Here is a 14310-nt window from a genome sequence, read left to right as displayed (position 1 = left end):
TGGTTGCAAGTGAACACTCAATGTTTTTTCAGTTCTCTGAAAATTTGATGAATTTTGGGGCTTGCAGGATCACAGGGTGTTAACAGCATGGGTCACTGGAGGTAGGGGAGGTGCTTCTCAGAGTCCCTAAAGTAGGGGGAGTTTGATTCAGAAGTACCAGGAAATTGTACCTTCCCTGGAGCATTATGGAGGGTCTGGTCTGTGAGTGGTTCTGTCTGTGGAAGTAAAAAAGCTAATGCCTTGTAGGCCTTGGTAGGCCTTTCTGGTTAGAAATATCTGCAGTGTTGCCTAATGGCCTCACTGAGTAAGAGTGGCTGAATTACTGGAGTGAAATACTTGTAAAAGGATGTACTGTCTGGAGCTTATCTTACGTAACCTGTATGTTACCATTCTTTCTGGTAACTTACTGCATCTTGCTTATCTGACATGTAGTCCTGTGAAAAACAAGGCATGTAACCCAGAGGTATATAAATATAAACTCTATCACTGCCCCAGCTGGGCAAGGTTCAACTCAGCAGAAGCTGTTATTTGGCTGCTCTTGGTGGTGCACAGCTCTGCAGCTACATGCAGTGATAAACTGCTGCTGTGCAGACCTGACTAGAATTGTGTAAGAGCAACTCCACAGTGGAGGTTAGAACCTCCCAAAAACTGCAGCTCAGCAGGCTGGCTGGCTCTTGGGGAAGTCACACTTGACTGACCTTGAGAAGGGCTGAAGGGGCTCCTGTAACTCGTGGACTGCTGCAGAGGGTGAGAGAAGTGGTCCCCTCCATTGTGATCAACTGCAGGCAGAATTTTGACTGCCCATGAGGACACACGGATGATGATATCATTGATGATGGCATGCATCTCTAGATGGGAAGTCTCTGTAAGGTGTGCTCTCCATGGCACCTGAGAAGGATTATCAGGTTCTGTCTGGGATGCTGATTTTATGTCTGATAAGTCTGGGTAACCAAGGGCTGGGGGGTTTCCAGTTAAAGAAGTGGTGGGAGGGGCATTAGGGCCCTTGCTAATGCTCTGGTGGGAAAAGGTGCAACATGGAGGCTTGTTGGCAAAAGCCAGTAAAACACGTGTTGGGACTCTGTGGGCTGCCCGGTTGGAATACCCGGGGCTAAACAGGCTTTCAAAGTTCCTTTGGTCAGGACTCTTTAGCACAGGCCTAGGGGGGGTTTTAACTACCTTGACACAAGGGGTTTGGTGGTAACTATGTCTGCATCCTGACAGAGTAGGCAGGATGACAGAATGAGCATAGCACTGGCTTTACAAATAGCTGGGGCTGTGTGGTGCTGGGCACTGTGCCTGCTGATGTTAATGGGCTCCGAGTGGGCCAGGACTCTTTCGCTAGTGGGTGCTGCTGGGCCGCAGATGGATGACAAACTCACAGGACTTCATCTGGCTCACAGAGGCTACATCTATAGAATGATTGATAACCAGCCTACCTGTGCTTAATCCCAAATTTGTGGGACTGCCCCATGAAATAGTCAGGGGACCTTGGTCATCTCAAGGCCTTTATCTTTGAGTATATGCTAGCGATAACTGAAATATAGCCTGTGTTTTCCGATGGAGTTTGTAGTTAGATTCCAGACCCTACAGGAGGGCCCAGGCTTCTGATTCTGAAATTCAAGGGCTATCTGCCTGTCATGTGACATGTTTGCAATTCAGGTTAAATAGCACACAGTAATAGATTAGTGAGAGTGATCACCTGATTTGGCTAGGGTTTATGCCTGTGAAAAAGCACACAGAGACACAGTCATGATGCCTCCATTGACGTAATACTCAGTTTAATAGTTCGGTCTGATTCATAAGCCCAGTTGGGCTTCAAGGAGGGAGGAATATGACATATGATTGTCTGAAATTGAACTGGACCAAGTATTTCTGTCCTGATTGTCTTGATGAATTTTTGTTTCAGAAACTCACTTTCAGTCAGCTTCCAGCCACCTGTCAAGCTTTTCCTGGGCAGATACTGCCATTGCAGGGACCCTGTGGCCCTCTGATTTCTCCACAGTCACCTCAAGGCTTCTAACACAGACAGTGGCAAGAGTCGTAGAGTTGTGTCTATTCCAGCCTAAGTGTCCAGACACTTGTTCAGACAATTCAGACACTTGTTGTTTGTAGGGAGATAACTTGGGCTTCACCTTCATTCAAATAGTGGTCAGCATTTCTAAGACCATGAGCTAACACAAATAGGCAGGGTAACTTTCCCTTCACTCTTTCGTCTTTCTGACTTTTTCTATTCAAAGAAGGGAACAAGTAGTCTCCTCCATAAGAGCATCTGGCACCCACAGGCAGAGCAAGGCCCCAAAACAATCAGTTCAGGCACCTGCTGCAAGGCTCAGGCCAGTCGTGATGCCATGTACTGCATCCCTCCTTTGACACCGGAATGGAGGGACTTGATGCAGCCTGGGAGAGTTAGATTTGGAATATAGTAACAAACACCAGACCAACAGCTTTAGGGATAAACAGTTTATCTTAAAACAACAGATGACTGACTCTAGGGGGTAGTACTGTATGATTTCTCTTACAGTAATGATTTACCAAAATATGGGTGTGGATTTAATATCGACACCCAGCTGAGACAGACAAAGACTCTCTTAACAGTTTAGAGTTAGAAAGTGTATGTTTATTCCAGCACTGGGCAGCTGTGTGGAATGGCTCCCTAATACGCAGTGCAAAGTTACAAGCCAATACAGAGTCTATTTATCTACAAAAGTTATGAATATCCAAAATACAGAGGTATATTTATAACATTGATACCTCCCATTCTCCGCTTCATATGGTAATTAGCTTGAATGTCATTAAGCATGCGTGGTATGTTCTCTGAATTGGGTCGGTGGTCTTTTTATTTGGGGAGTGGTCTTGGGGGATGAAGTAAACCCTATCTTCCTTGTTTTGACCTTTCTACTTGTTTGGTTTTTGACAATACAAGTTACTCCTTGGGGACGTCCAGTTCCCCTCTCTTCGTGACTTCTGAATAGGTTCCCAGATGGAAAAATTAGTAATTGTCTTCATTTCTTTAGATCTATTTATCAGTGTTTCTGTTTCTCATTATAAGCACAGCTAAGCAAATATAAGAATGACAAGTAATCAGTTACTTACAGCTTAAGAGCATATTTCAAGTCCGGCTCTTATTAACTCTTAACTAATCCCAGCCTGGCTTACCTGTCTATCTATTTTAACTAATTTCCACAAAACTAATCTTTAGCTAAAGTCTTAATGTTTCTTTTAAAATCTATGTTTCAGTAATTCCTGTAACACACAAATCACGGCTTATAAGAATTTCAGGGTACATCCATTACAATCTCCACACCTGGTCCTTTTGGGCCAGGTTATAGGGTTTAACATTGCAATGAACCCCCTCCCTTTGTCTCCAGCCTGGCTGCAACAAGGGGTTCCTAATTTTTTTTGGTCTTGATGGTGACAATAATTGGATTTTAATCTTGGTGAAGTTGTGTGCTGCATGGAGTCAAAGTTCCTGCTCTAGCAAGGATTTTGCAGTTACTAGTGGTTGGCATCTTAGTCTTGTTTGCCTCTTTTACAGTTATGTTCCCAGAAAATGTAAATGTCTTATGTTTCCTCAGCATTTGTCTAATTCAAGAATGTGATTGTTTTATGCCTAATCATTTTTCAGGAAATACGCAGCGTACCATTAGCAGCCTGAAAGGTTCACCGTGGATGCAAAAGCCTGTTTTCTTCTCTAAGATTCCTGCATCACTGTAAGTATTGCCTTAACACTGCTGTTGATGCTTTTTACGAATTTCATGTGCAACTTTGTTTTCCTGTTTTCTTTTGTTATTGGTGTCTTATGAGAGCAGAGAAGGTAAAAGAGTGAAGAAAGAGCTGTCTTTGAATCTTGAAAATAACACCCAGAAAATTGTAACACTGGGTCTCTTATTTTTTATAGGCTAGATACGAGAGATACTTCTGATTCTCAAATTTGAAATCAAGAGTCTTAAAATCTAAAAGAGCCCACGAAGGAAAGTCAGGAGCCTTGGGTGATCTGGGAGAAATGGCACGAAACATTTTCTTGAGAAACTGTTTAACACCCTGCACAAAGCAAGGTGTTTCTTCTGTCCTATCTGAGTTTGACCATACTGAGAGGAGCTTGTCGAGATGCAGACAAGCATTGATTCTTGTGGGTTGGCATGGGGGTTTTTGTGCTTTTTGTGCATTTTTGAAGTCTGAAATAGTGTTTGGCTTTGAAGGCATTGTCTCTGACAGCTTTACAGAGTAACATGCTCACCCACTTGGGTTTGCTGGTAATCCATGTGCATTCTGGAATATAACACATGAAGACTTGGAGATATGTGACTTCGTCACCTCCTGAAGGTGTACGTACTGCAGTAGCAGAAGTGTTGCTGTCATCTCTGTGCTTCATGCCTTCTCCCAGCTGAGTAAGTTAATGCTACCTACAGAATTAGGTAGCAGCTCACTAGAGGCACAGTCATATTTCTCAAAATTAAACTAGTGGGCCACATTATTATGAGAGATTTTTACTAAACACAAAGTATTTTTTCATTTCTTCTGTTGTAGTTGAAGGTATAGTTGAAATTGAGTCTTACTGTCTGAAAACCCTGGCCTGTATTTTATTCTTTAGGTGTTTCTTATGTTCATCTCTTAATTATTGTTTATTGTGTCATGTTATACACATACCTTGGGAGTTTTTTCCATTGTTTTTGGATGAAGAAGGTAAATATAGCAATCTATTGTTAAATTAAAAGGTTGAATGATAATAGCATTAGCAGAATAATGTGAAGATTTTGTTAGTCATTAGATAGTCAATAGAATTGTTAGTTGCTTCTCTTTTTATACTTTAACTGTGTTCTGGGAAACAATTTATGCAACTTGACATTGACAGCATTCATGTCCATTAGGGTTGTGCTAATGGGGTTGCTCTCCTACCTAGCAATTATAGTTCAACAGTTCTGTTCATGATGCATTTTAAATCACTTCTTAGTAAGCGACATAGGTCTTGGTCAAAAGGTTGTAATTTTTGTAAAATTTTTTTTTTTTAGCATTTTGGTTTTGCCTGAAGAAAAAGAAAATAAGAAAATATGGACTGGAATGTAAGGCCAGTCCAGAATGCTGATGCAAATACAAATATGCAAAACAAAGGAGCATGTTTCACTCAGTTACTTTCTAATGGACATGCCTTTCCTCAGACAAATGCCAGCTCCTCTAAAAATGCATGCACTTATGCTGAAAGCAACCAAATCGTGTATGTGCCAACTGTCAATGTTGCCTTCCCTGCTGTAAATGGTGAAGGATTCAAAACTTCAGATCAAACCTCACCAGGAGCATCTGTAACCGGTAATAATTTTTTTATGTCAAAGTACTCAGTTACACAACATTCACAGATGTACGTGACAGCTCCGAAACCTCCCATTCAGAATTCACCTTTGCGGGCACAGATGACTCCGACTTCTTGGCCAGTCTCTAATCCCTACAGTTATCCCTGTAGAAATTTACCTCCCCTGTCCTCTCAAATGAACGCAGGGAACAACGTAAGGAACGTCCTTGGGGAGCCTCAGTATGGCACTACCAACACTTACACTGTGCAGCCAGAAATGCTGCAGCATAATTCTGTGAGACTTGCCTCACTGCATCAAGGTGGCATTCATCCCCAGAATAATTCTCTTCCTCTTGGTACTTCCGGGCAACATGTCCAACCCCAAATATTTAATTCCAATACTCAGTGTAAAGTTTTGTACTCAGTGAATCAAAATACTGGAACAAATGTACAGCTGCCACAATTTCAGCCAAGTCAGATGGGATCAGAAGCTCCTAGAGGATGTTCTGCACCATCTTTGTTGCCTGCCAACTGTGTTTCAAGACCCGCAGCACAATCTTCAATGGGTGTACCACAGGAAGTGCAAAATGTACCTAATGGATACATTGGCCAGCAGAGGTGCCCACAGGATGCAAAAAATGCTCCTGGGTTTAACAGTATCCAGCAACACTGTCAGAAGCAGCAATCTGGAGAAGTCAGTCAATCAATCAGGAATGTCTGTAATCCAAGTGGAAATGTGACAGCAAATAGGTCTTTTAATGAAAGCTCTGTGCCATCCCCTGGCATTCCCAAAGAACTGCTTGATGTTGTGAAAGAAATAGAAGCTCTTTCTTCAAAGCCACTGAGTGATCCTGCTTCAGTTCCAGAGAGCCAGACTAGTAGTTTGATGAATGGGCCTGTTAATGCTCAGATTTCTTCATCAGCAGCAACACGTGGAGTAGCAATTACAAAGGAGAGACTGGCTTGGGAAGCTGAAAAGCTGAAATGTCTTAAAAAGAGGGTTGTCCTGCTTGAAAGGGTTCATAATTATAAAAAAAAAATCTATCGTGACAAAAATGCTCTCCCTCCTCCTTATCCATGTCCTCCTGCTAATTGTCTTCCATGTGTGCCCAAACAAAATGTACCATCTTCCCCATCTGAAGCAGTGAGGACAGAGAGGCCTGTGCTCAAGGTTTCACTTGAAGAAAGAAAGGACAAAAATCCAGCCAGTGCTGATAACAGAAGATTGGAGGTGACTCAAAGTAACCCTCCGGTGGAGCAGGGCAGCCTTTCATCAAGCTTCACTCCTGTTCCCTCTCAGAGCAAAGTCCCAGCTCAATTTAATAATCCTGAGAGCACCTTGGAACAAAGGGATGTGTATGCCTTGGCCTCTTGTCAAGGAAGTGTGACTTCCTCGAACAATGCTTCATGTTTTACTCAAGCAGGGAGCTCTGTCAAGACTGCATCAAAGAGTGTGCAAATTGGCCCCGAGAACTCATCATTTCTTCAGTTTGTATTGAGCAGCACAAATGTATTGAAAGAGAAGACAGCTGGTGCCACTGCTGATAAAATACTGACGAGTCTCCTGTGCAGTGAAAAACCACTGCTCGATACATCTCTCTCAGGTGGAAGCTTGCTAAAAGACACTAGTGAGAAGAACGTAGAAAGTTTGAAAGGTGGGCAGGCATCTGTGGCTCACACAAACTCTCCTGCATCAGAAACAACAGCATCTGTTGATGCTAAATTCCAGAGTGAGGTAGCTCAGAACAAAACTCCATTTACTGAAAATAGATCCTGTAACCAGAGCAATTGTAGTTGCTCTGTGGAAGAGCTGGCTGCATGCCTGCGCTTGTGGGGGAAGTATCCATCAGAATCTGTAAGTGTGCAAAATAAACAGTCAAATGAAAGCCCCACAGCAAATCAGATTTCACCCTCCAGCCAAAGCACGAAGAAGAGAGGGGAAAAAAATGTTCTGGCTAGCATGGATGAGGCAGTTTTGCCTGTAACAACTACCTCTGTGGCACAAAAACTCGATACATTGAGTTCCAATTTGATAAAAAATTTTGAACCCCAAGTTGCAGTTGTCTCTCCTTTAGTACTTTGTGAACAGAGAACACTAGGTGAGCAGGCAGGCAAGATTCCAACACCTGAAGGTAAAACCTATCCAGTGATTGACCCAGGGAGCATGTGTAGTTTGCAAGAAGAAGGGAAAAATGGTTTAAGTGTGGCAAATACTGCCAAAGGAACAACAGAAAATGCTTGGTCATCACCCAGTGATTATGTTCTGGAACAAAACGTGGACTCAGATTTGCAACAGATCAAATTAGATGATGAAAACCACAGGAAAGTTAGTCAGTCTGCACAAGATGCCAGAAAAAATCTGCATATTAGATTACAAAACAAGACTTCTCTTCCTGAATCAGACATAAATTTTTGTAGTCAAAACTCTCAAGAAGGTAAAAGACACCATGAAGACAAGCAAGCTGTGTTAGAGGCAGGAGATACATCCACAGCTGTGCTGGAAAATGAGATGTTTTGTATTTCTAGTGTATGCTCTCTTGTTGAAGGTGATAAATTTTATAATCCACAAATAGCAGGCATCTTCAGGTCAGTCTATGAGACGCATGCATCAGAAGGAAATGCATCTGGTGCAAGGCAAAAGGAACAACATCTGGACTTGCATAAAACTGAGCTGAGCAATAACACTCCCCAAAGAGAGAGCTTGCTGCTAAAGATGTTGGAAGAATCATCAAGTAATTTGGAGAAGGAAAGTGGCAATCCTCTTAAAGCAGTTTCTACCTCTCTGAACTCTGAACAAAACCTGTCATTCAAGGCATCTTTCAAGCATCCTGAAAATGACTTAGAAAGTCTTGTTAATATAAACCAGAAGTTAGCTCAAAATTCACTAGATTCCTCTATTAGCATAAGTGCTAAAACAAATGCATCTGCTGTTCCAGGAGACCACAGTAAACAAAATTCCATGCCCAATAAAAATAGCACAGAGAAGGAGGTGAACTTTTTTGAAACAGAACCTAGTAAATATCTAGAAGATCAGCTGTTTGATCTAGTGAAAGAGTTTCCATATGGCATTGAAGGTGCTGATATGCTAAAAAAAGAAGCAGCACAAAATCGTTCTGTGGCTGAAGGGATGGAGAATCAATCTCAAAAAGAGGTTAGAATTTGTGACAAGAATACTCATTTGAAGGATCCAGTAAATCAGATTAAAATTGCAGTGTTAAGCTCTGATCAGGTTGAAGAACCGTCTCCTGGACACAACCAGTGTTCCTCTAGTGACAGCAAGAAAGCAGCGAGTCAACAATCAGAAAAGGCTTCAGCTGACAAGGACAACTTTGAAGACAGTGTCCAGCCTAGTCAGAATCTATGTGAGAAGGAAAAAGACCCACAAGAAACTTCTAACCCCAGTGAAAAAAGTGAAGATGGCTCTTCAATAGGTTGTGTATCTGTAGCATGTGAAACACCACATAGTCTCTCTCAATTAGAAACATCTGGTTCAGAGAAAAATGATTGTCAGCTTTCAGAAGCTGAAAGTACTGGCTCTGCAGAGAGAGAAGACAACAACAGTCAGTCTGATGCCTTGAAAAACTGTGCAGTGGGAAGCCTGACAATTTCTGAAAAAATCCCAGACAGTATTAGCAAAAATAAAGATATTTGCAATTACACTTCTGCAGTGAACGAAAAATCTAGGCTGAAGGTAGATAATGAATACAAACTGCCTACAACACAGCAGGAAAATACTGGGCCACTTAATTCCTTTGAAAACCAGGATGTTGATAAATACAAAAGCAGCAGTTGGAAGGAAAACCGGCAAATTGACAAAGGAACCCAATTGTCATATAAAGAATTTCATTGTGACAAAAAAGAGCACCAGACAGCATCACCAGAGTTACCAGAGAAAACTGATCATACACATGCAGACAACATGGCAAAGTTGTCCGGAAAGAAGGAGAGAGTTTTCAAAACTGAGCCGCTTTCAAACGATATAACTACACCAGGTTTGGCCACGGACATTAACCAGTTGGTGAAGTCAGACACTGTTGAAATTAAGCACTCTGAAGTCAGTCAAGGACAAAAAGTTAAAACTTGTGAAGAGAACTCAGCTGAAAGACAAAACAGTAAGAAACAAAAGGAGGTGCTTGGGCAAGATGTAGGAATTAGTATCAAAGAGCAAGTGAAATTACCAGCAGAAAGAAAACATAAAAAATTGAGTAGTTACCAAACTGATGCTGTAAACTTCTCAGATAGTAGCGCTGTAGACTTCAAATCAAGAAACATAAAATATTCTCAGCATAAATCTGTGAAAGCTCATCCTTTGCAGGACCAGCCATATAAACGGAAGATGAAGGAAAATATGGTTGGGAAGAGAGAACTTAAGAAAGTAAAGCTAGAAGAGGAAAGACTGAAACACTCTGAAGCAAAGAGTTCTAAGCAGCTTGCACATAATTGCATGCTAAATGCTGACAAAGCTAAAAAACTGAATGGAGAAAACGGTTGGAAACCAAGGAGTTCCTTAGCAGATTGCTCTGTGCTTAAACTGCAGAGGAAAAGGGCTCGATCTTCTAGCATGTCTAAAAACTACTTTTCTAACAAAGAAAGACGTCTCGATGGTCAAAACAAAGACAAGTGCTCTGACAAAATGTTTCCTGATAAAAATCTTCTATACCTAAACAGAAGAAATAACAGACTAAAGCTGCATCTTCAAAAGGAACCCAAAAAACACTACCTGAACAGAGTGGCATTTAAACGTACAGCACAGGAGCGCATCTCTCTGACAAAATTAGAGACATCACCTGTCAGACCTGTCTGGCATAGAACCACCAAAGTGCCACAAAACAGCAACTCAAAAAGAGATGTGTCTGTCTCAACAGTTGAGAAATCATGCAAAAGGGAAAAACTTGAGTTCAAGCTGTGTCCAGAGATACTGTTCGGAAATGCAGCCCCTGGCGAAGAAAGCTTAGCTGCAAAGAATTCTCCAGAAAGAGATAAAGTCGTTGTAACAGGTATGATGCTATCTTGGTTATTCATTTGTAAGTAAAAAGTCTGTATTCATTTTTAAATTCATGTTGCACAAAACTACAGACAGTGAAAACCTGGGACTGTAGAGGCTAAAGGCTGAGATATCCTAACTTGTTCTCTGGCAGACCACAGATGTGTGTTAAGCTGAAAAAGAACATGGGACTTTTCCTTCAGTTTTCTCTAAGTCTTAGAAAATGAAATTATAGTACTCTAGAGCATGGCAGTTTCAAATAACTTTGGGGAGAAGGCTTCATAAAGTACTTGTAGAAGATAGCTTGGCTTGGTTGTAGAAAGTAGATTCCCTTGGCATAGTTACCAAAGGTGATCTGATCTTTAATCGCTGTTCACCTGGTTGTGCTTAAGTCTGGCTGGGCAGAGGAGGGAGTGATCTTTTGTGACATTGAGGAAGACAAGGCTTAGGCCAGATGTATCCTGCACACAGTCCCCATAACCTTTGCCATCTTTGCTTTAAGCATCCCTTTTTCCTTCTCTTCTTCCCTACCCCATTTTTCAACATTTTACATGGTGCATTCTGAAGCATATTTATATCAAATGTTGAATTTGATTTTTAAATAAACCCAAATCTTAAGCTGTATATATCAGCCCTTGGAGTAATTTTCATACCCAAAAGAAATTTCCTTTTGCATGTGCTAGTATATGTGTTAGAATTTGATGCTGAATAGAGGCCAAAACTTGTGATAGAGGAACTCAGAAACATTTTTTAAATTTTCTTTTTAGGTGTCAAGAGTAAAAAAGAAGATTGGTTAAAGTGTGAACCAGTGAAGCAAAAGAAACAGGAAGAGATCTCTACAGGTGAAGTGACTTCTGAGTGTCCCATTTGAAATACAAGTTAAATCCTCTTTGCTTGGTTTTAAATGTTCCTTTACAGTAGTAAACCTTAATAAAGCATTTTAAATTATTATTTACTAGTTCTGCTGATTAAATGGATACTGTAGAATAGACATACAAGTCTCAAAGATTTGTGGAGCTTTTTATTGCTTTATGAATATGTTGTTGGAAATGTTGAAATTTTCCTGTGCTGTTAACTTGGATGTAGCACTGGTAACAGCATTTAAATACAGTTTTAAATTGTATATGAAGACTCTTTCGCACTTTTGAATGTAGGAAGTGATGTAACAGAATCTAGTGAAAGGCTTTAAAAACAGAAAGTGATTTTTAAAAAAAAAATCTGTCTTTCACAGTACATCGCTGCTGTCCACACATAACACATGTGCTCACAAGTTCCAGGACCTGTGTGTCCCAGTAATCTGGACATTATTTGTATGACACCCAGAGGAAAAGTGGGGCCACTATTACATCTTCCTTGTTTCTCTTGATTAGCAATTTGCTTTTTGGATGGTCTTTTATACCCTTTAGGAGTCAAGTGTTACAACAGTGGCAACTTTCATCTCAGGATCTTGTTTGTTCCATCCTTTGTAAATCTTGGGTGAGGTTGCTCCGAGCTGTCCTTGTTTCTTTGCTTTAAGTACCTTTCTAGCTTTAGTCTTGTTTTTCTACTGGTCTGACAGGAAACAAAATGCATGGTGTAGCTTTGTTGCCATCTGCTGCTTAACTTCCGAGCAGAGGGTTTGCATGCTCATACCTGTGCTGTGGTATTGCAAGTAACATATTTTGCAACCTTTGCATCTTCTGTTGCTGTCGCCTGTGTCCTTAGGCTTTGGTGTCTGCCATCTTTTTTAGCCCTTCCTCTTGCTTCTCCTCTTACTTTCACAGAGGCACGTTTTCTGTCACATCTTTCTTAATACTCTCCAGAAATCTCTCTTGCGAAGGCACGCAAATAGCCATTGTGTGTGTAAAGGTGCACTGGAGATTGTTTTAAATCTGAGGTGCCTGGTGCTTTAGGAAGGAAGTTTGTAGCATCCTTTTTGACACTGGAAGGTCTTAAGTACCACATGCATAAGGAGTAGAGTCCTTTGAGACTCTTGCTTTAATGTGCTTGTCTATCTTGCAGCTGAGGACAGTATTCCCCTTGATACAGCTATACAGATCCTGGATGGAGATGGAGAGACTCTTCATGTTCCTGTCAAAGACTCAAAAGAGATGTTTCAGACCTACAGGAAAATGTATCTGGAAAAAAAGATGCAAAAGTCTTGATAGCACTCCTGTATCAAAGGTCTTACTATCACTGAGGAAAAAAAATGCCAACACTAAAGTTTTTTTTCTGTTTACTTCATATTGCTGAATAATTGTAAAAACCCACAGTTTTCTGGTGGGTGTTGAAAATTTCCCTCCCTATTTTCCTCATATTTGTGAATAATGAACGTCTTATTCTGTATTTATTGTGCAAATATGCTTTGGTGCTGTAAATGCTGTTTTAAGTGTATTGTTTCTTTCGGCATATTTGATTTTATTTTTTTTTTTAAGATAGAGGAACTCATTGAATCTTGACCAAAAAATAACAGACTCATTTAAATTGTCATAGCCTGTTTTCTTTCCTGATTCTTGATAACTTCTACTTGTTATACGTTCCATTGCTGGCAGTGGAAAAATATTTCTGCTGCAAAGGGATTGCAGTGGATTCCCAAGCATTACACCTTTATTTCCCTGTTACGATAGTCTGCTTGTTTTGCTCCTAAAAAGGCTTTCTGTTTCCGTAGAAACTTAATTTTGTAAACTGGGAATAGAAATACAAACCCCTCAAGTCAAGCATACAGATCAGGGGCATTAATGAAGTATTTATGCTGCTGCCCAGTTTTGTTACGTTTCTTTTTGTGGAGCTTGTATGGACTGAACTCCGAGTTCTTAGTTTGAGCACCGTGCTGCAAACCGTTAGTTTACTGAAGAATTCTCTTGTTTTTCTTTCCCTCTGCTTTCTTTGCACTTGAAAGAAAAGTGCTGTTGTTGAAGTGCAGGGAGTTCGAATTCTCTCGTCTGGATTATGTTGCTCAGTTTAACTAGACTGTAATTAATTTCTTCGTTTATAAAGTGTTAGATTATGTTTGATTACACATTCACTGTGGCGTAACAGTTGTATTTGTCGTCGGGTATCTTTTGTTTAAGTGCCTTTTCACTGTTACTCAAAATTTTAAATCAAATCGTATTTTTACAGAGATTTGGTACTTGATTCTTTCTATCTTATTAAACCTTTATGCTGAAAGAAAAACCTGTAGATACTTCACTGAATGATTTTTATACTTAAAATAAACTTTTGAGGACTATACCTTGTCTTTTTTTTTTTTTTTTTTTTTTTGTTGTTGTTCTAAAAGTATGAAGTTGTATTTATGGCAGTTAGTGAAATAGGCCTTGAAGATATTCCTGTAGATGAAATGCAGCTTTAAAATGAGTGATGGATCTTCCTTGTTAAAAGTAAGTAGATGTGAATTGTTTGTTTTTCCTCTCTGGATGCCAAACTATTAGTCTGTGGGGATTGTTGTCGCTGGAGGATTTTGTAATAATGTCGTCAACTCTGAGAAGGTTTTTCATTTTCTTGGCAGTTTAGTTACCTGTATTACACCGCTTGCATTAAGGAGGGTTTATTGTTGCCTTAAGTGTACCCAGTGCAAACAACACAGAGTTCCTGTCAGGAATTTAGTCTGGGTTTTGTTCTGCACAATGATACGTGAAGCTGACATAAATGCTTGAGTCAATTCTTTTCAATAGGAAGTTATTCCATCCATTGACCCATGTTGTTTATGTTCTAAATATTTGGAGAAGTCTTCTCACTGACCTTGAGCATCCAATAAGTGAGAATGCCAGTTTTGAGTCCCACTGGATACAGCTGTGTCTTCTTCCTCTCTTATACCAAGAAGTGAATCTTGGCTCTGTGACAGTGTTTACATGGTGACTTGTACCTACACTGATTTGGTATGGCTGAGATCTTTGGGATAGGATGGCCATGTGCCTTCTGCTTGGTTCTTGTGTGTGTTGGTTGTTGTACAGTCAAGAGAGCCACGGATGAGGTTCCAGATTAATGTCAAGAAGAAATACATATATATAATTTGCCACCCATTTTCAAAGACAAGAAGGTGACCCACAAAACTACTGGTCAGCCA

General features: G+C 40.5%; 1 protein-coding gene across 5 annotated transcripts in view; it reads left to right on the top strand.

Moving 5' to 3' along the window:
* Positions 1 to 13476, top strand: part of RESF1 (retroelement silencing factor 1) — a 28147-nt gene extending 14671 nt beyond the window's left edge. For all 5 annotated transcript variants that reach the window (XM_048300723.1, XM_048300724.1, XM_048300720.1 and 2 more), the window contains 4 exons: positions 3626 to 3710; positions 5010 to 10281; positions 11036 to 11110; positions 12270 to 13476. In XM_048300723.1, coding sequence (XP_048156680.1) covers positions 5049 to 10281; positions 11036 to 11110; positions 12270 to 12412 — 5451 coding nt within the window. In that variant the 5' untranslated portion in view covers positions 3626 to 3710; positions 5010 to 5048 and the 3' untranslated portion in view covers positions 12413 to 13476. The remainder of the gene's footprint in view (positions 1 to 3625; positions 3711 to 5009; positions 10282 to 11035; positions 11111 to 12269) is intronic.
* The last annotated feature ends 834 nt before the right edge of the window (positions 13477 to 14310 follow it).

This window comes from Corvus hawaiiensis, chromosome 4 (genome assembly GCF_020740725.1).
Source record: "Corvus hawaiiensis isolate bCorHaw1 chromosome 4, bCorHaw1.pri.cur, whole genome shotgun sequence".
Classification (NCBI taxonomy): Eukaryota; Metazoa; Chordata; class Aves; order Passeriformes; family Corvidae; genus Corvus; species Corvus hawaiiensis.
This window is presented reverse-complemented; position numbering and strand designations above follow the sequence as displayed.